Here is a 20,614-nt window from a genome sequence, read left to right on the forward strand (position 1 = left end):
TAGGTATGTTAATACTCTCAAGATCAGAGTAAACGCAAATATCTAATTATTATTTATTCAAAAATCTCTAACTATTCAAATCAAGGAAACATAAAAAAGTTTACGACGAAACAGCTTTTTAATTCGATATCTTCTTTTGGTATTGATTGTTAATCAGCGGAAGGAAATAGATTAAATCAATATTAACTTTGCAAAGAGCAGCAGGAGATATTTAGCAAAAAAAAAATGTGTGACTTCTTTTTTTAAATTCATTGACGTGCCTACGCTTTTCGCAACGAAATTTGTGTAAATAAAGAAAAAAAATCAACACTTGAATATAAAATATGCACCAACATTAATAAAGTAGGTACCCCAAGTACTACTATGCAAAAACTAAATGAAATTCCTCATCCCTATATAATTAAAGTAGAATCCACTTAAGATTAAACATAAGGCAGCATACACAACATAGCATAAGCACGTTTTTAACTCCGCAATACGTATTAGCGCAGTTATTTCCTGCACTTCTAATCTTAATTACGTCCGTTGAGAACGTTTCCGTCTCGCTTTGAAACGGTGTACATCGGCATCTACCTTTATTGTGTGTTATAAGCTTTAGAATGCTTTAAACCATGTTATTAGACACATCACAGGAAATGTCTTTCCATATTTTTATCACTTGATAATAATCTTATGGCAATAATATCTCATTACATCGACTGATTAAATGATAAGACGTTCCACTATAGAACATAGGTCATATTTTATGCAAGTACATAGGACAATACACAATGCAGTACATAATACAAAATGTGACAAAATTATGTAATCTATTCATCACGTTGCGCGCTGTTCATACTATTATAAACAGATAGAGTGATTTCGATGAAACTATTCTCAAATGTAAAATAAAAACACTTAAGTTTATATTATGATTAAATAAACCTTTTAACAGTTCGACATTAATAAATTGTAATGCTATTTTGAAAAATAGCAAATGTCATTTATAGCCAATATCGTGTGTCTTGTCCTACCAGTCATTAGGCAACTTACACTCGTATCTTATCACTGAAAGGGAAACATCGGCATTGCAATTGCAGGCCGCGATAACTTTGTAAGGTCGGTATGCACCGGGCCCTTATTCAAATAGCGGTCATAAAACTATAATCTGGACATTAAAAACGATATTAACACTCGGCAATTAGTATCAAATTATAGCCAACATCGCATTTGATTTAATAGAACCAATAAACGTATTTGCTTTGCGAAGATTATCGCATTTTATTGCGCGCCGTAACAATGTTGTGCGTTAACAATGTACCATTACAGTCCCTTGCAAAAATGCCTTGTGTAAACTTTTAAAATATATTTTTATTACTTCGAAATTATAGGGATAGGTATAATAATGGGGTAGGATTCCTCTTTATTTGTTTTATGTTGTAATAAATTTAGATGTGCTCGTTACATCGTCTCATACCTTATTTAATGCAGTTCATAAGAATCATATACTGGGATCATTGTCAAGAATATGTAAAATTTTACACATTGACATTGTTCTAAGTATACATTATTTAATAGAGATATAATAGTGTCGATTCAAAACAATTTATGATACTGGATAGATATTATATTACAATATGAAGTTTTTGGTAGTAAATACAATCACAATTATGTAATGTATCCAAAACAAAACAAATGATCATGAACAATTATTGCAATAAATATGGGAATAAATAATATCACTTTGATGCGAACAAATAAAACTGCATAATTATTGGGTTTATGAGAACAATAATTTTAATTGGGGAGTGACATTTGTTGTATGTATATTTTTTAATAATAAATTTTATTGTGGACAAATGATGCGGTGAGATGAATGTGGATTATGGGTACCTGGTACGACCCGCGAATGGCCCTTTCTGCCCAGCCTCTCTGTAATTACGCATAGTAAACAATTTGTGGGAACATACATGAGATGCAAGTGAATTTAAGCGAACTTTTGTTCATTTTTTATCCTTGATTATGTTTTAAGTACTCTTATGATATGTTCTTTGTAATTTCAGATCTTTATTTCGATTTTTATAAACGTAAATTGGTACCTTCTTACCTACTATGCAATATGATGAATGGGCCGGCTCGACCAGTGTGGTACCACGGCCTCACAAAAAATCGACGTGAAACAACGCTTGTGTTGTGTTTCGTTATGTGAGTGAGGTTACCGGAGACCTAATTACTCCGCTTCCCAATCCCCGATTCGGCCGGCACCCGCACCTTGGGTTACGGGTTTCCATAGGCAGCGGCCATTAGATGATCAGTCTGCTCATCTACCGGCTTATACCATAAAAAAGCAGCTATCTGGTAGAAGACCCGTTAGATTTTAAGGCCTAGAAGAATAACAAGAGTATGAAACATACATAAAATATTCAATTACATTTCTGTAAATCACTGAAATGATTTCTTCGACTTATTGTCTTGAGTTTAGTAGAAACACCTACACTCACGTCGGTGCTGTTTGAAGTCGAATACCGAACAATAAGATATTCACAAAGCATTTAACTTTAATAGAGAGGAACACTCCTAAATCAATCCTTGGTCGGAAATATTAAGAAACTATTTAAATTGGCAGACCAGGAACTGGAGATTTTGAAGATCTTTGCCGTCTGCAATTTATTAATCAAGTCTTTCTCCACACACAATCCAGCTATTTTTCATCGTATTTGAATTAATTGAACTAACACCAATTAAACCAAGACAGGTTAGTTAAGCTAATATTCTCAAATGACATAATCCTAACGACAAGATTGTGCAAAAAACACAATCATCCAACAGCCACAGGTAATTTACATTTTCCTTCTCCCATTACGTCTAATCTGACGCCTAATTATCTTATCAGGAGGGATTATAGAGGGCGCCACGGGCGAGTCGTCTGCGATAGAATTACGCGCGGTGTGTATCGCGCTGCTGTATAATACGGTACCGCAGCGACGTGCGGCTGCAAGCACAGTAATAACAAGTTGCACGCGATCTGCTGAGCGGGCAGGTTCACGGTACAGGGATGAGAGGAAGCGGGAGCGAGAGCGGTGATAGAAAATGTTGCGTTTGAAACTTACAAATCAGGTGTTTTCTTCGCCAGTTATGAATAGTGAGTACCTATATCATTAAATGATCGATGCTATTCCTAACTCTGTCCTAATGAGCGTTTAAACGAACGGATTTTGAAACAATTTTCTGCCGAAAAGTCGATCTTCTTTAGGTATTAATGTTTATTACTACGATTTCGTGAAATTATTATGAAAAACCTTTAACTCAGTATATTCATACTAAATTTATCCAGGTTTCTTCAGACCGCTTTTCTCTAAGCACTATAGACCAGCCGTTAGTCATCTTCTTTCACACCCACAACAAAACTCACGCGTCTATTTTTGGCCGGGATCACACAACGGCGCATGGCGCACGATACGATGCTATCTTATTTCTAATATCGCATTATACACACAGGGAAGCTACTTCTTATCTGTCAACCACGGAGTAATTACTAAATGGAAGGCGCATGTTGTGTTGAAGGCAAAAAACGCCTTCCTCAACCTGCTCCACAAAAAAGGATTGAGTTAGACAGGTGTTTTATACTCCTTCTCTACTTAAATGCTATTTACATAAATATTTTGATCAATATTAAGTAATACCGAAGAGGTGTATGAGAAACAAAACATCTGCTAGGTACCTATTTATTTTCGCTGATGTCTTTCCGACTTTTGTCACCTATTATCCCTCCATTTGTTTACTATGCCATGGTTCCTAGAGAGGGATAAGCGTTATTGCAATACAACGCCTATGGCGTGAGCTACTTACCTGTCCCTGCAAAGTTAATACTTGGCATTCTACCTGTCTGACACCGTGAACGTTTAACACGGTGATTCGATGCAATTTATTGGTTTAAGGGTAAACTTTGTAAAGATTAAATAACTGATAAAACAATTAAAGTTCCGAATGACACTGCCTTATGTCGTATTTTGTATGTAGTTTACTTTTCTATGCAGTAGACATTGTTTCAAGGACTCTACATAGTACCGTACTTGTCGAATGGCGTAGTTATAGTTTTACCATCAACAGCTCATGAATACATACGACCTAGCGTTTGTACAATGCTCACCAATAACTAAATATAACACTGTGCCGTGAAATGCGGCCGACAGGAACGATCATCCGCCCGACTTTCCATTGTAGCTCCAGCTTTAGTTTCCATATTTTTTGTTGTTAGTCGGTTTTAGTGGCAATTGTTGGGCCGCGCACCCACTGGGGGAACAATATGTCGTATATCAACACCTGACGAGACTTGTCTCTGCCCTGACGCTGGGCGACCTGACCGGAGCGTCGGCTGAGCAATGCGCATTGTATGCTCGCTTCCTTATAGTGCGTTGCAATAAGGAAAGGAATTGAAAGCTCGCTAAATTGTTGCTGAAGGAATTTTGATTTAAATTGTATGTAAAGAAGGAATAAACATGTGAAGGTAGGAGAGGCAGATTCTAAACCGCTTTGCTGCAATTATAAACCTTTTTTTTGAGGGTGGAAAATAATCCAATGACTTCTCTCGCCTTGGGCGATGCGAAGGGAGTGTCAGACTCTTACTGACTAAAAACCACCCCGTTCCTACTCCTGCTTTTCGACCGAGAGCCCCGGTAAACCCGCTAGGTAGTCCGCAGCTCCGGATCAGGCTGCAATTATAAACCTAGACTACAGACATCAGACTCATATTTCTAACGAGACAAACGAGGGAATCTTGATAACGCCATACAATTTGTCACGACAATATCATAAAACATGATTTTTTTATCGAAACTGCTCCAGCATCCGCATTCTCTTTGGGAACGTGATGCGAAATGCGTGTTAATTAATCTTAGAGTTAAACTTTCCATCCGTTTACTAATTATGCATGGCTAATTAAAAGATTTGGACTCTAGTGTTGCAAGTACATAGTACATAATTTATGTGCTTTCCCTATTCGCATTGATTTATCTCGATTTTTGGATATTTAGTGAATAAAACCACTGCTGACGCTTTCGAGTAACTCTTAAGATTGGTCCAGTGGTAGATTGTACCTTTCCATTAGGTGCAAGGTGCAATGAGTCAAATATCATTTAGCACTTGTCTACAATGAAAGTAGAAAACTAAATTATATGGGATTGACAGTAAACAATCCCTGACAACAACCTACTTCGTAGTATTTCAAGAGCTAAACAAAAAGTGGCATTTGGCTAGTGTCAGAGTCAACTCTTTAATAAAATTGGACTACAAGTATACCTACCTTACCTTATATACCTGGTCTTTATTTTATTTTTTGATGAAGACAACAAGCGATATGTCCATCGAAATATTGATATTTGCGATATAAACATAAAACCATCACAAAAACAACAAACCAAAAAATCAATTAAACCATAATCTCACGCCACACAAAGTTTAATTAAAACAGTAGGTCAATATTCTTGTTTGCTATTTAAATACGACGCGGTGTATGGGAACTTTAGCTATCGGGGCCCGATTCACGCTTGACCGGTTGGTTAAATTAATTAGTAGATGCAAACATTACTGTTTAGTCACGTCTTTCCCGGTTAGACGGTACTTAGTGAGCTCTCTCCATTATCTTAGCCCTTACATATAAACATGTGTGCTGGTATTAACTTTCTATTGCCTATCTGCTTACCTATAAAGGTTTTCTATGTAATCGTAGGTTTACCTTTTTCTTGTAATGTATGTATAAGGCAGTAATCACAACCTGTCCTTGGGACTTATTCTGTTTGTCATGTTCGTCTGTGCGCGCTAATCTCAGAAACGGCTCGATCCGGAGACTGTCAATCATAAATGAATGCATATGCTTAACAACATTTGACGGATTTAGAACGCCCCTGGTATTGCTGATATACATATAATAAAATTTGAAAAGTGCTGTCTGTACAAACATCTTCTCTACTACGACTTGTATTCGAGGATGCAATATATAAGACGTTGTGTACACTTTCCTTCAGAGAAATTCGTAGTCGTTTAACTACGATAACCAATTAACTATATCAAAGTGTTATCTTTTTATTAAGAGCTGTGTAAATTATGGCCATAAACATGTATTTCTTGTTACATTTCCACGTCATGATTTGCCACGTTTTCTTCGGTTCCTAACATAAAACAAAACAACGTTTGAACAGAATACACTAAAAAATTAAACCTACGTCTATAATTGTAAAGAACCTTTGTCTGTCAAAAGGGTCTCATCAAAAAACCCTAAAATTCGTTCCAATTTTTGTTTCTACCTGGCCACATTATTGTGTGAAGCGTCGGGAATCGAAAGCCGGCCTTTGTGGGCACCGCGACCACAGAACGGTCTTTCTGCTATTAAACCGTACCATGGTTTAATAAAATTGTAAGTCTAATTTATAAATTAATTAGATTAATTTCGTCGTTTCTTTTAAATTATTTAGTTTGCAGCATGATAGGTTGTAATATAATTTCTTTTTTTTTATTGTTATAATATATAGCTTTCTTTAGTTTTAAGTTAGTTTTCATCTTAAGTTCGGAAAGATTATAATATTTCTTTAGTTCAAGTCCGTTTTTAAACTATTTTTTCAATGCCCTAAGTGAGTATACATCTATTAAATTCAAATGCAGAGCTCATTATGTTGATTTTTGACGAGTTCCCTGGAAGTTCTTCCACATCTCATTTTTGAAGAGATCCCGCGAGATCGGGAACTATGTGGTTAAAACCAAAAATTTGCCGGAAGTCACTATTCCACGCGAACGAAGTCGCGGGCAAAAGCTTACTATTTACTAATATATAATATCACTGCGAGACGTCAAGAATGCAATCGCAATTTGTATTTCCTCTGTCCTTTTATTAAGGTTTTTATATTAATATTCTTAAAACAATGCATGCAAAATGTATCTTGTACAATCACTACATAGTATAAAACAAAGTCGCTTTTTCTGACCCTATTTGCTAAAGTAAGGTTGAATCTTAAAAACTACGCAACGGATTTTGATGCGGTATTTTTAATAGATAGAGTGATTCAAGAGGTAGGTTTATATGTATAATACAATACATGCATAATATAACACTATTGCACCCATGCGAAGCTGGAGCGGGTCGCTAGTTAAATATATTTTTAAATTTACGAACATAATGTTAAAAACCGTACTCTCTTTATGAATATGCTAGGATATGATAACTTGAGTCGATATTTTCATAGCACCTATCAAGTTTATTTACTAGAAGATAAAATATAAGTGGATCGTCTAGTTATGGTAAATTCTAAAGATAATGTCTTGTTGATACTTATGACATTGTAATGTGGGAAAAAGAAGCTAATAGAACTTTTAATATGTAGCAATACTTGGGTAACTTACTTCCACAAGCCTGTTAAAATCGGTAAGACTAAAATGTTGGTCGGTATTTGTGCTCGCCTTACGTTTCAAATATAACGTTAATCTAGAAGTGCATGAAATAAATCAATTAAGTTTGGTAAGCACACATAACAGCAACAATTTTAATGCTAAACTCACTCGATTAATATTTTATGGACAAAACATAATTTAAGTAAAACTTTAGAAATTAGTAATAAACTCTAATAACTACAAACCTACCAGAGGGCTTTCTAACCACTCCTTCAAGCTTGTCTTCTAAAACCTGCCCTAAAAAAGTGGCCACCAAACCCATTAGGGCCCATAAGCCTACCATTACCTCCTATTCTGCCTGTACCCAGCCCGTAATAGCTTGTACAATTGGATCGCGGGCAGGCTGTATCTAAAAACTGTTTATTACTCGGTACTACACAGTACACAGCCGGCTAATTTGGTCCCTGGCTAATTTCTGGATAACATCGTCGGCGCAGGCTCACTCCGTGCCACATTCTTGCGCGTCTAAGAACTAATTAAGTCTACCCTGCACTAGCGCACACCCTCCGATGTTCGAGATGGGACGGACTTGGATGCATTGAACTAACTATAAATTATTAAGAACTTTTCTCCTGTATTTCATATACTACAGAAACTGTATGAAATCAAGAGTTGATTAAGAAACCACATTAATTTATACTTATATACTTCACCTTCACCTAATATTTAAATACACCCGAGCAGACACAATAAAAACTGATATAAGGTGACTCTTTATAGTTCCTAAAGCATTTATAACCGTTTTACGATTTAAAGCATCGCCCAATAAAATAAATCTTTCAAAAAAGTTTTTTTTTAAATTTCATAATCTTGTAAAATTACGTAGCAACTTAAGCCTGATATATCTTCTACTAAATGCATTTCATATCTTTATTAGTTTCTTAGATGCACTTTAATGGCCATGAAGGTGACTATTAATTGACTTGCATATTGGTAATTATTTAAAAGTGTATGTTCAACGACTCGGTGGTCTAAGCCTACACAGCTGATACCGTCCATACTTTAGTGCGTGAGGCAATAAAAAAGATTTCCATTAATGTTTATGTTTAAATATAAAATAACAACTGATAAAGCCGGTTATAAAGTAGCGAAGTCACCGGATGCGATATAAGGTTTTCATTATATTGTTACCAGCGCTCTAGATGATTAATAAAGATTACATACCCACTTTGTAATTTTTGTAAATTGTAAAATAAAAGTCAACAAGGCTCGTATATAAAAATAATCCCACAAAATATCTCATTCAAAAGTATACACCCACATACGGCTTTACCAAACATTTGTAGAAAATTAAGTGGAACGATAAAATCTTCTACATCGTTTTTGTTCTTGGATCCCAATTTATTACCTCAATTAAATTAGCCCACAGCCTTCGTCGATGAGAAGTCACCTCGTATAACACTTCGTAAACATTATGAGACAAGTATTTCAAATAAAAAGGACAAAAACAGCTCACCAACTTTATTGTGGACACTAAACATAAATATTCTGTGAATAATTTACTTTTTCTCAAGCCTTTGAAAATCTGTAAAAAAAAAATTAGTAGTTTCAAAATTTGTTCCAAGTACGGCCCTAGCTAATATCCAGGATAATCTTTGCACAGCGATTATTATTATAAGTTAGTAAAGTTTAATATCCACTGCAGACGATTACACTCCAACAGCTCCGAAATAATGTAATTTTTCAAACTCTTTGATATGATCAACATCATGCGTGTTTTTTTTTCGCGAATCATTATCCAACCGTTGAAAGGAGACCCCAAAATACTATACACTTCACATTTTTTCATTAAGTGCTGTGTGGCGCAGAGGCTAAATAAGACTGGTCAGCTATAAAACTCAGGTTGTCTACCACGCCCACATTGGCAGGTTTGCGAGGGCTCAAAAAATAAAAGAGTACTCTTAATCCGTGATAATGTTCCTCGTAATAACAGCTTGAATATAATTAAATATAAGAAAAAACAAATTCGTTGCGCGAATCGACATCAAACTGTTTATTAGTTGTAAGAGAATAGGGGCATTGATGTTGTTTTATGTTGCCTCTGAGTTGATTAAGTATCTAATGTTAATTTGATGTAGGTACGCATACGCAATAAAAACCAAACTCGTTCAGTAGAATAAGTATCTGTGACATCACATGCTGCGGAGACAGTAGCGTGCAACGGGATGCGCTTAAGGCTATTATTTTGACAGCAAAAACAAGATGGAGGACGAAGATTGCGCGCGAAATCGATCGTCACGAGCGCATTCCACTCACAGTGAACGCGTGCCGGAACAAAAACTAGTATACGAAAGTAATTTTCCTGGGATGTCTGGCATGCGTACACATAGAATAACATCCTATTTAGTTAGATGATTTGAAATATTCGCGGAGAATTCTTAGCACAAGGAATTCCTGCAATTTTTCGCGCTAGACTTAACGCACGCCAGAGTAACTGAATCGATTACTGTAACACGTTGAAATGCATGTCTGTGTGCTTGAAAACCGATTTATTTTAATCGTGCTTTAAAAATCAGGCGTCACATATGAACGGAAACTTTTGCGGTTATTTCCATTAAGTTCCTTTTAATTACTCTGAGTGATAAAAGGTTCGAAACTGAAATAAAAGCTGAATGATCGCAAATTATAATCATTAAATGATTTGATATCGTCGTTATCTTCATCACCATCAGCCTGAACACTTTTATATTATTTTTTAATGAAAATCGTTAATAGTATCTTTCTGTCACTCCCAATAATATTTACAGATACAAATACAGCGCGCCTGCAACTCTAAGCTAATTCCGATCCACAATCAGGGTTCAATGAAACTGGCCAACTGCAAAAACAATAAAATGAACACAATCGATTTTCGTAATAAAAATACATAAGATTGCCCACAGTGGCTACGCGCAGTACATTATTAAGCCTGTTGAGTCAATATGGAAATATTTAAATGTTACCTAAAACAGAATACAATGGGAAATATCTACGCATGGTTATTACCATTATGGCCGACAATCGTGGTCATTATGGTATTGAATACTTTATTGAGTAATTTTCTGAGTTAAATCGTATGGTTAACCGGAATTATTAAAACTAATTGCCATTGAATTATTGTAGCGACGGCTTATACGCTTCGATTCTTTATGCAATCAGATATTTATAGTGTTACTTAAATGTACCTGCGGCTTTTGATGTTGGAAAATTAAATAGCCTGTGCAGTGCACGTTCATAGTTTTGTATCACGCATTTAAATGTTTTGTATGCATATCATGCGTTTAAACTTTTCATTTTACAAACCTGCTGTTATCTCAAGGATAAAATTTCCCGAACATACCAATTAATCCACCAGGATTGAAGAGTAAAAGGTCAGACGATCGTCGGCGAGACCAGTCCTCGGACATTTGGCGGGAGTGCGGGGTCACTCACGAAATAGTAATTGTTGAGGAATGCAAGGAATCCGCCGCGTTTCTGTGCGATTTCACAACAATAACCCAATAAAACAGAAAACTCAGTCGAACTCGCCCCGGCCTTATAAGACAACCAGTCTCCCTTCTCGGTCGGGTTACACAAATAAGTATGGAAGTCGTGATGGGACCCACGCCTTCGGGCCAAACTGAACAGATGCGCGGAAGTCAAATGCATGCGAAGCTTTTTTTTCAATAATGAACTGTCACCCTCAGGCTTGAATTGTATTTCATTAAAAAAGTTAACTTTTTTCCAAAACAAACAATGGAAACTACACGCAATGTGTCATTATTCGTAATTAATTTAGGCACTGGCCACAACGAATGCTTCACGAGCGGAACACGGGCGAGTTGATTCAAAGATTGATTCCCATAAAATGTATGAATGTGTGTAAAGAAACACACAAAAACTTTCGACTAAACCATCAAAAAATTACCCGAATCCGGTCCCAAATTATTGTGTGATTTGTCTCGGCACAACACACGTTAATTGTTTTATTCGGAACAGGTAAAACTCTCGTAATTATCCCGGGCTCCACAATGAAAATAGGCGGGAAAAAATAGACAAAGAATGGCCGACATCTTTTTTGTAACCCCTTATACCTGGCAGGGTCTGAGTCCAGACATTTGAGTCTTTTGAAATTGTTGCATTCGTATCTTGCGAAGTATTGTAACAGGGTAATTGCGAAGAAATCTTTGAGATTTTAAGGAAGATGTGTCTTTATCTGATGTCGCGTACATTGTCATGTTTTTTCTCACAACTAGGCTGACAGCACCTGACGATGGGCCTGTCCTATCACGTAGGAACGATAAAACGTGACGGAGTCAGCAGTGCCGTGATTACAAATGCTTTGTTGTGGTAACCGCTTATAAAAATCCTTTTCTTTTTATTGTTTTGTCTTTAAGACTTTCAGAGAATATTCATGAATGTCACATAATCCCATTAAAATAAATTTCATCCCTAACGTTGCTTTCTGGAAGAATTAGTACAACATTGTTTGTGTAAAACGATTTATTAAAATGGCATAAATAAATTAAAAATCTGTTTTCAAATATTTTTATGTAGGTACAGATGTAGAAAATAATATGACAGGTTCCTAACTTTATGGCTTTTATTTAGGTTTAGAGCACAAGCTACAAGCAACAAGCCATAAACTGTTTACAACACACATGATTTTCATCACAGTATTCATCTATTGCCATCAAAAGTGCAAGTTACATTGAAAGCGAATTAGCGTTTGCACAACAGCATGTTGTGATTCTCAATGGCCTGAGAATGGTAGAAAGGAAACATTGATAGTATAGTGCACTTATAGTAACCCACCTACTACATATACAATGCACAAGATGTGGTCTTTTCATGTTGCCTTTTGTTTTTTTTTAATATTACTTACCTACTTATGCATATAAATATACGAAAAGATTTGATTGCTAACCTAAGATTTACGTCTACAACTCAATACTTTTGTTTAAAAAAATCACGCCAACTTATTTTTAAATTCATTAAATTCTACTATGCTACTATCTTAATGTTCTTGGATAATAATTACAATAATAGTACACGAGTAGATTATTAAAAATTTTAAAGAAGAGATTATCTCAGTCCAAGTGATCAACGATTACTCGTAACGATTGTTATAAATATTCATGTTCAAGTATGGATAGTCTATGCAAGACTGCTGCCCATCAACGGGTCGTATCAGACCAGCTTCAGCCACAAGCCCCTCATCATACATGCGACTATGTCATATATCTACATGGTTTTACATGTAATTCCGTTCGTACAGTTCAAATGTGACCACGCATCTATCCCGGACCCATAAAATAGGAAGTTATAGTCGCCCGTTGAATTTCAAATGATTTCACAGAACACATTTTGTGTCTATGATAAATGTTCGTGAGTCGTTATACCGAGAAATGATGGATTTATTTATATAAATTATAAATGTATAGGTATTGAAATGACATGCAAACTAACAGAGCCGGCGGGTGCGTTCGCGTGAAATGTACTTAAATCTTCCTCTAAACATGTTTTGGTTTCTGTTGCAAACTAAACGCCATTTCTCTTTAAATTGTTGCTTTAGATTGTCTGTTTTTGCATTTCTAAGATGATACTTATCTGTAATATCGTTTCTGTGTTGTATGAAATATAAGTAGGTACGTGTCCCCTGCCCAGATACGTCTGTCTACATTAATCAGGAATATGACATGGCCATCAGATAAAGGATTACTTAAATGAAAAATTGTAATCACGGACGCCCGCGACATTATACATGGGAGAATGCAAATTTCAAAGGATAAGAGTTCTCATTATTAATGTTCATTACGAACGGTCGGTCCGACCATGTATTTACATTACATGCTGTGCATTTTCTACTCGCAATTACATTTTGATAAATCGACGGATAATGTTTAAACACACTTTAATTAACTACGCCGATATTAAAAATTCTTCCGATATGACGTGCACTAAGCGTCGTGGGGCGGTCCGCATCTTTTCATTTAAAAAAGTAACGTTACAAGATAAATGAAAGGTCGTTTCAAGAAAAAATAATTACCCAATCCGTCCAGCGAACGGTTATCAGGCGCCTCTTTAAACGAAATTTTAATAAAGCGAATAAGGCTCGATTACGTCGCTCATATTTCAAGATGGCCGAAACAATCGGCGATCATTACCGGTGGATGCGCATGCGCCCGCTATACGACACGGGAGCGCATTGATAAACGTTCGTAATGATGGTAAACTTACCGTTTATGGTAAACTTATCGAATGTCGCCGCTATGAAAATGAAATGATAATTTTTGAACTTACAACGCAGAATGGGCGTATCGCCGTTCAATATTTGCTGAACACACAGCTTAGAGACCCGGAAAAGGAATGCAACATGTTTTCCGGGAATCGTAGGTTCTGTTCAACATAGACTTTCCCATATTTGGAGATATTTAAGTCAGCTATCATCACAGTTACATCGTTCGCGGTATACAGAAATGTAGTTTATATAATTCCAATGGTCCAGGCGTTGTTCCTTCTCCTCTTAATGGTACTTATCCCATTCGGTAAGATCAACGAACGATCCTTGTAACCTTGGCTAACCTTTGTTGCAATCTCTATGTTTTAACTTAAAATGATACTTTTTCCAGAATGTTTAGTTCACGTATTTCCCATCTTCCCACCGCACATATCCCAAAACGGGTCTCTGTATAGACATTGGTACCATCATTAAACAATGCCCTTTTTAGTCAATTCGTCATTGTTACAGCACAAAGATCACGTTCACGAGTGTGTAGAGTATCTGAGGACCCGGCCATAGGTAAAAGGGCGCCTTCTCCGCCCGCCTGCAATACACAACACACGAAAATGTATTAAATCGGCGCTTTGAAACAGTACGAAATACATTACTGTGTAACTTAATCTGGAGTTTAGTTAAAGAATGTGTGGTGCAGCTATGTATAAGGTACAGGAGGGGAAGATCAATGGCTGGTTGTTTCACGGTAAGGTAAGAGAATGCGGTCCGTGAGAAAAAAATACTCTCGCTTCCGATGCGGTCGGATAGATAGCGCAGGTGGCGATCGCGCCTCACGCCTCCTCGCCCGTTTCAAATTTAAAATACTTTATTTTTAGGGATCTCTGCGCTGTGTATGCTGCGTGGACCAATGAATATTTCAAGCCTTCGTTTAATTCCGCCACGTTGTTTATTTGTGCTTAAAACACAATTGTTAATTAAGAATGCTTTTGCTATTGTATACGATAAATAAAAAGTCAACGGAGTTATTTTTAAAGACCAGGGTCAAAGGCTCACTACATGGAAGGCACTGATGTCGATATCTTATTATTATTTTCTTTTATTACCCTGATACGAAAGAAAATACAATTATTCTCTGTAAGTTTAAACACAATCTTAAGTCAATTTAAACAAATTACCCAGAAGATATAGCTTTTCTAAAGTTCCTTTAAAGTCTTTTATATACGGAACACGTCCAGTGCCGCCCTCTAACACTTACTAACGTTACTATCTTAGACGAAGGGTTTAGGAATTCAGTAGCAGTTTGTCATTTGTCGTTTTTTACTATTATTGCGTCGGCACCGTCGAATCCTTTATGCTTTTGTTAGCTAACACAAATATTTTGACTCTTAAATATTTATGAAACGGTTTCCATAGCTTTGTTTCTTAGAAATGTGACGAAAACGATTGAGACGTGTGCTAGTGTTTGTTTTTTATTGTCATATTAAAAATGTGAGATGATTTACTAATAAGCTAATAACTTATTTTTCGGTTGCTATCTTGCTGAGCCTTTTTTATTCAGGCTTTGTTAAGGCTGACAGCTGGCTAATATAACAATACTGGCATAACTTAAGAAGATAGATTCCTTATCATAGCTTTTTTATATTTTTGGAAGATTTTAATATGAATCTGGTCAACTTGAGATCTATAAGATTATAGTCTAGCTAGAAAAACTCCCTCATCTCAGCGACAAATTGAAGCAGCTTTTATTTTTATCCCTCAAAGTAATAAAATACAGTTAAAGGCAATAACTTTGTGGTTTTTATTATTCCCAAAGCTTTTACTTAACTTTAGAACCCACTTATCTTCAAATGCTATTCTTTATCAAGTTAAAATTTAAGGCGACGTAATAAAACCATCCGTCGATAGTAGATCCAAACCTATGCATGACATGAGGGCAGTCCTCGCGTCCGACATTCAAACTGGCCTATAAAAACATTAATTCAACAAGTAATTAAGTTCAAAACCAATTAATATCGAAAACTTTACAACCCACATCGATTGTAAGCTTTAATATCCATCGAGAACGGCTAAGGAATCGAATTTTATATCGATAACGTACATTAAAAGTCACGTACGAATCGATTAATTGGAATCCCTTCGAAATACATGCATGCGTAACGTTAATTACATATTATTTTACGTAAACTGTGACTTACTAGGGAAAATATCACAAGTTACTAAAGCCCTTTTATCTGTAAATGTTTGTTAACCTAATTTCGTATGAAAAATGTGTTAAAATAATTTATCTCTCTGTGTCTCGCATAAATCAGGAGCTTATCCTTTCTTTTTCTTCTCTCAGTCGCTACGAAAGAAGTCCTAAGAACAAAAAATAGTTAAAATGAGTAGGCATATACGATTAACTTTCGTACTCAGAGTCGTTTAATGGTTTCTCAACCCAATCCTTAGTAATTGTTTTCCGAACAAATCGTTACTAAGGAATAGTTTAAGTAATCATTAAATGACTCAAAGTGCGGAAGATAGGAGGATAAATTGCATTGGAAGCTGGATAGTGATATAAGCTACACTACTGTAATCGCAATCAAAACCGCTAGTGCAATATAAGGCTTTAATACATATTTACATTAACATGCCAATAAAATATTATGATGAAGTGACCAATTACGATGAAAGTAAACTTTGTATTTTAAGAGTCCATAATTATTGTTAGTTAATTAATGTCCTATTAAATTTATCCAAGTAAGTAGTATTACGGTATTACGGTGTATGTTACAATGTAATATTAAGTGCTTAAAATACTGCCACACAGCGTGATATTGATAGGAAATCGTTCAGGAAAATAATTAGATAGCACAATTTATATCCTTTACTCAATAAATCAAGATAAATAATTAGGAAAGTAATATAACAGCGAACAAAATATACACATCAAAAGGAACTTTAACTTTTTACATTAAAGTTTGAATTCTCTTAGCTTCTTCGATCGTCAACCATGTATATTTCGTTAATAATTTAAATGTCATTCTTATACAGCGTGTAACAAAATACCCATATACATCAAGAAGCACTTAAGAATACAGGTTGAATAGAATCTCTACACAAAGTTTCAGCTTAAAATACGTTTAAAAAAATTGTAACAAATACTTGGTGTCGCATGGTTCATGATTTTAAATCATACAAACGTGTCACGACACTACTGGGGTCACTCGCTAATTACGAAACATTTCTTCTGTAAATCTGATCGCCTAGTATAATTAACTTTCAACAATAATAACTTTCACTTACAACATTAAATAAGCCTTAAAAAGAACAGTTGCAAGTCTTGAAACCTTTCGGATATAATATCAAGTTGTCAAACATTGCGAAAACATATTCATGTTATTGCTCACAATTACAAACAGTTTACGAAACAACTAAAGTACATACGAACACCCGATGATCGCCGAGTGTTTACGAAAACACCCGAAGACCGAAGTAAGGCAAAGGAAATTGGAAAAGGGCGTTATTATGATGCGGTTGTAAAAAGTAATGTGGTTACGAATCAATGGTTAAAGTTTTCAGGTTTTAAATTACGATATCGACTGAGTTACTTGCGTTCCTTGTAATTTGTAACAATTCTTTATTGCCTCTCACGCTACGTGTTAAACGGGATGTCTTTAAAAACTAGCGTGGTTAGTTGGGATAGTGGTTTATCATCAGAATCATCTGACTTATGTCTACTTACTGTACCTTTAGATTTTAGCACGATGTTTGAACTTAATTTTCAGCTCTTTGGATCCTGTCATTCCATAGTCCATTAGCTGGGTTGCAGCTGATTGGTGTGTGTTCTCAACTAGTTACAATTAGTATGATCCTAATTTCAATAACGAGATTCGTTCAGATACTTATAAAGAATGTTTTTGTTTCTATACATATAATTCATTCATTCGTGTAATCTTCAAATTGGATTTTCTTTAAAACAATTTCTTTCAAGGTCACTTTCATATAATGATGCAAAAGGGCAGTAAGAAATTAGTAGGCTACATACTTGTGTTGTACCTTGTGATTCAGTCAATTACTGTAATTTTCACTTAGAAAGTTCGTGGCCGCTCACATGTCAGTCTGGGCCTACGAGGTAGAGAAAATTGTTTTCTAACCTAAATACGGTTTTGTAAGTCACGGAATCCGTATACTTTACGCAAAGTCTGCTCGGTAAAGTTAGTTATTTTCTTACTTAACGCAAATATTACCTACGTACGAAATATATCAATCTAACTAACAACAACCAGTTTCAATAATGTAACTTTTCTAAAACTTTAATTTTACTGATATTAGATTTTCTTTCTGCCTCGTTGGTCGAGTGATCGCAAGGGTGACTGCCGGCTAAGAGGTCTCGGGTTCGATTCCCGGATCGAGCAAAGTATTGCTGGGCTTTTTTCGGATTTTCGAAAATTTCTCAGTAGTAGCACGGAGTCTGGAATATAATGTGCACCTCTGCCTACACCTTCGGGATAAAAGGCGTGAGGTTGTGTGTGTAGATTTTCTTTCCTTAATCAACAAAAACACTAACTTTCTTATTTTCTTCCGCAGGTGGAGCCAACAGGCTCTGCTTCCCTCGGGGCGGCGTCCCGGGCGCTCTTCGTGGAAAAGGTGCGAGCTTCGAATGCTGCATGTCAAGCTGGAGACTTCGCCACCGCCGTCGCTCTCTACACTGATGCCCTAACCTTGGACCCTGCCAACCATATACTTTATAGTAATCGGTAAGACTTAGAATAATTTAGAACATTACTCCTGCGTGAGAGAGTAGAATTAAGGCCAATATTTTTGTTTAGCGACTATGGGACGTTATCTCCCAATGGTTTCCATTATTGGGGTAAAGATTTTCAAACATTTTTCTTGTTTGATGAAACAAATAAGAAAAAGCCTTTTAAAGAACTTGAATAAGCAGTACTTATACTGCAAATTAACTGCACGGTTGGTGCAGTGTCTGGGCGACCGGCTGCCGCGCAAAGTATGGCGGGTTCTATTCCCGCACGGAGCAACTCTTTGTGTGATCCACAAATTGTTGTTTCGGGTTTGGGTGTCATGTGTATATGAACTTGTATGTTTGTAAATGCACCCACGACACAGGAAATAATCCTAGTTGTGAGGCAACGTTTAAAAAAAATGTAGATCAGAAAATCGACTACTCATTAAATATCCAGTACACGTATTTTTAAATACCAGACATAACTTAGATTACTTACTTTTTCCATAATTACAGTAGACGCCATATAGAACAGTGAACGGTGCTGATCACATACTAGCAAATATTATTAGTCGGCAGTACCATTACATTAGTCACGCGTCTACATAATTAGGAGAAATTATTAAATTATTGTGCATGATTGTGATTGTGATCTACATTTTACGGTGAACATGGCTTTGAAATTACAGAATAACATCACTTTTAAATATTAAAATAGTAATATTGTCCGTTTGATTACCATTGACTTTTATTATACATATTTAGACTTTCAAAAGTTTAAAGACTTTTAAAGACTTTTTATACTACCTAATTGTTTAATTTGGATTCTGCTATTTGTCACTGTATGTACCTATATCCTTATCTCTAAAAAATGTATGGGTCTTCAATTAGGTATACTTTTACTTTCAAAAGTACTTTTTTATAATACTACATAATTTTTTAATTTGGATTTTGCTATATATGTCACTGTAGGTATGTATGTCCATTTCTCTGAAAATTGTAAGAGTCTTCACTAAAACTAGCTGTAAAGTCTTAAGTGACGATCTTACATTCTAATACCGCTTTTTCCCTGCAGGTCGGCAGCAAGACTGAAACAGGGTCAGTTTGCAGCAGCTCTACAAGATGCGACGAGAGCACGAGAACTCTGCCCCAATTGGCCAAAAGCTTACTACAGACAAGGTAAAATTATTTATTTTATAGTTTAAACATTCGTTAAAATTAAGTACACGTACGAAACGTCACACTTTTTATCCCCTATAGGTAGTAGGATAGGTACCGTATAGATGCACATTACAGCACGTAATGCCGCTATATAATGTTCCACCAATGTTCCACCCACTTTTCACCATTTGTGTTATAAGTCCCATATAATAGGGGGTGAACCTCTTGGACTTGAAATGAAGAAACATCAAGTTAATTAACTTGTAAATATTTCATCAATTAAGACGTTGAAAAAATAAAAATCGGACAGACCCCAATATCTACATAACCCAACAAAACAGCCTATATGCATTAGCATTTACTAATCTCGTCATTAAAAACCGTGGAATGTAAACAGTGCATTAATAGTCATTAGTTTGGTCCATAATACTTACATAACAACATGCAATAATATCATTTCCTAGTAAATAAACGCATTTTAAGGTTTAAGTAACGTAACGTCCTTTATTAAGGACTCTGATTATCCCTTTTACCGTTGAACCGTCCATTAGCTGTTTTTAATGACAAAGCTTACGGACGAGTAATTTATAATTATGGACTTTAACTAAAACCAAGTATTAAGCTTCGTGTATCTACTTTAGTGTCGCTAAAATTAAGTGTGTTTGCTACTAGGGAAACTGATATTACCTACTGTATGCAATAAGGACAACGTCTTGGTTTGTCTCGTTATGAAATTACATAATTATCTTAAAATTTGTGATGACATTTTCTGACTTATTTTCTGCCTAAAAAGCATCAAATTTTTTTGTTTTGATATTTTTAAACTATTTTAGCACATTAAAAAGACTTAGATTACTAACTAACTGTATATTTTCGTTTTCACAATTTTTTCTTGTCTATCTAACAATCAGTCTGTCCAAGTCCAGACAGACATTTTTTGTTCATAATTAGGTTGTCAACATCATCAGAAAATATCAATAGTTACTTACTTTTACGTTGAACCTATCACAAAACACAAATACTTAGAATTATTAGACCGACAAAGAGACACACGATGCCTTTTCTGAAACAACATTACTAAAGCATCAAATTAGGTGTTACAACACTAGCAAAAA

At 35.6% G+C, this 20,614-nt stretch overlaps 1 protein-coding gene across 1 annotated transcript in view; it reads left to right on the plus strand.

Moving 5' to 3' along the window:
* Positions 1 to 20,614, plus strand: part of LOC118274780 (tetratricopeptide repeat protein 28) — a 76,876-nt gene that overhangs the window by 17,215 nt on the left and 39,047 nt on the right. The window contains exons 3-4 of the mRNA XM_050696770.1: positions 18,182 to 18,351; positions 19,414 to 19,517. Of these exons, the coding sequence (XP_050552727.1) occupies positions 18,182 to 18,351; positions 19,414 to 19,517 (274 nt within the window). The remainder of the gene's footprint in view (positions 1 to 18,181; positions 18,352 to 19,413; positions 19,518 to 20,614) is intronic.

The sequence above is a fragment of the Spodoptera frugiperda genome, chromosome 11 (assembly GCF_023101765.2).
Source record: "Spodoptera frugiperda isolate SF20-4 chromosome 11, AGI-APGP_CSIRO_Sfru_2.0, whole genome shotgun sequence".
Taxonomy (NCBI): domain Eukaryota; kingdom Metazoa; phylum Arthropoda; class Insecta; order Lepidoptera; family Noctuidae; genus Spodoptera; species Spodoptera frugiperda.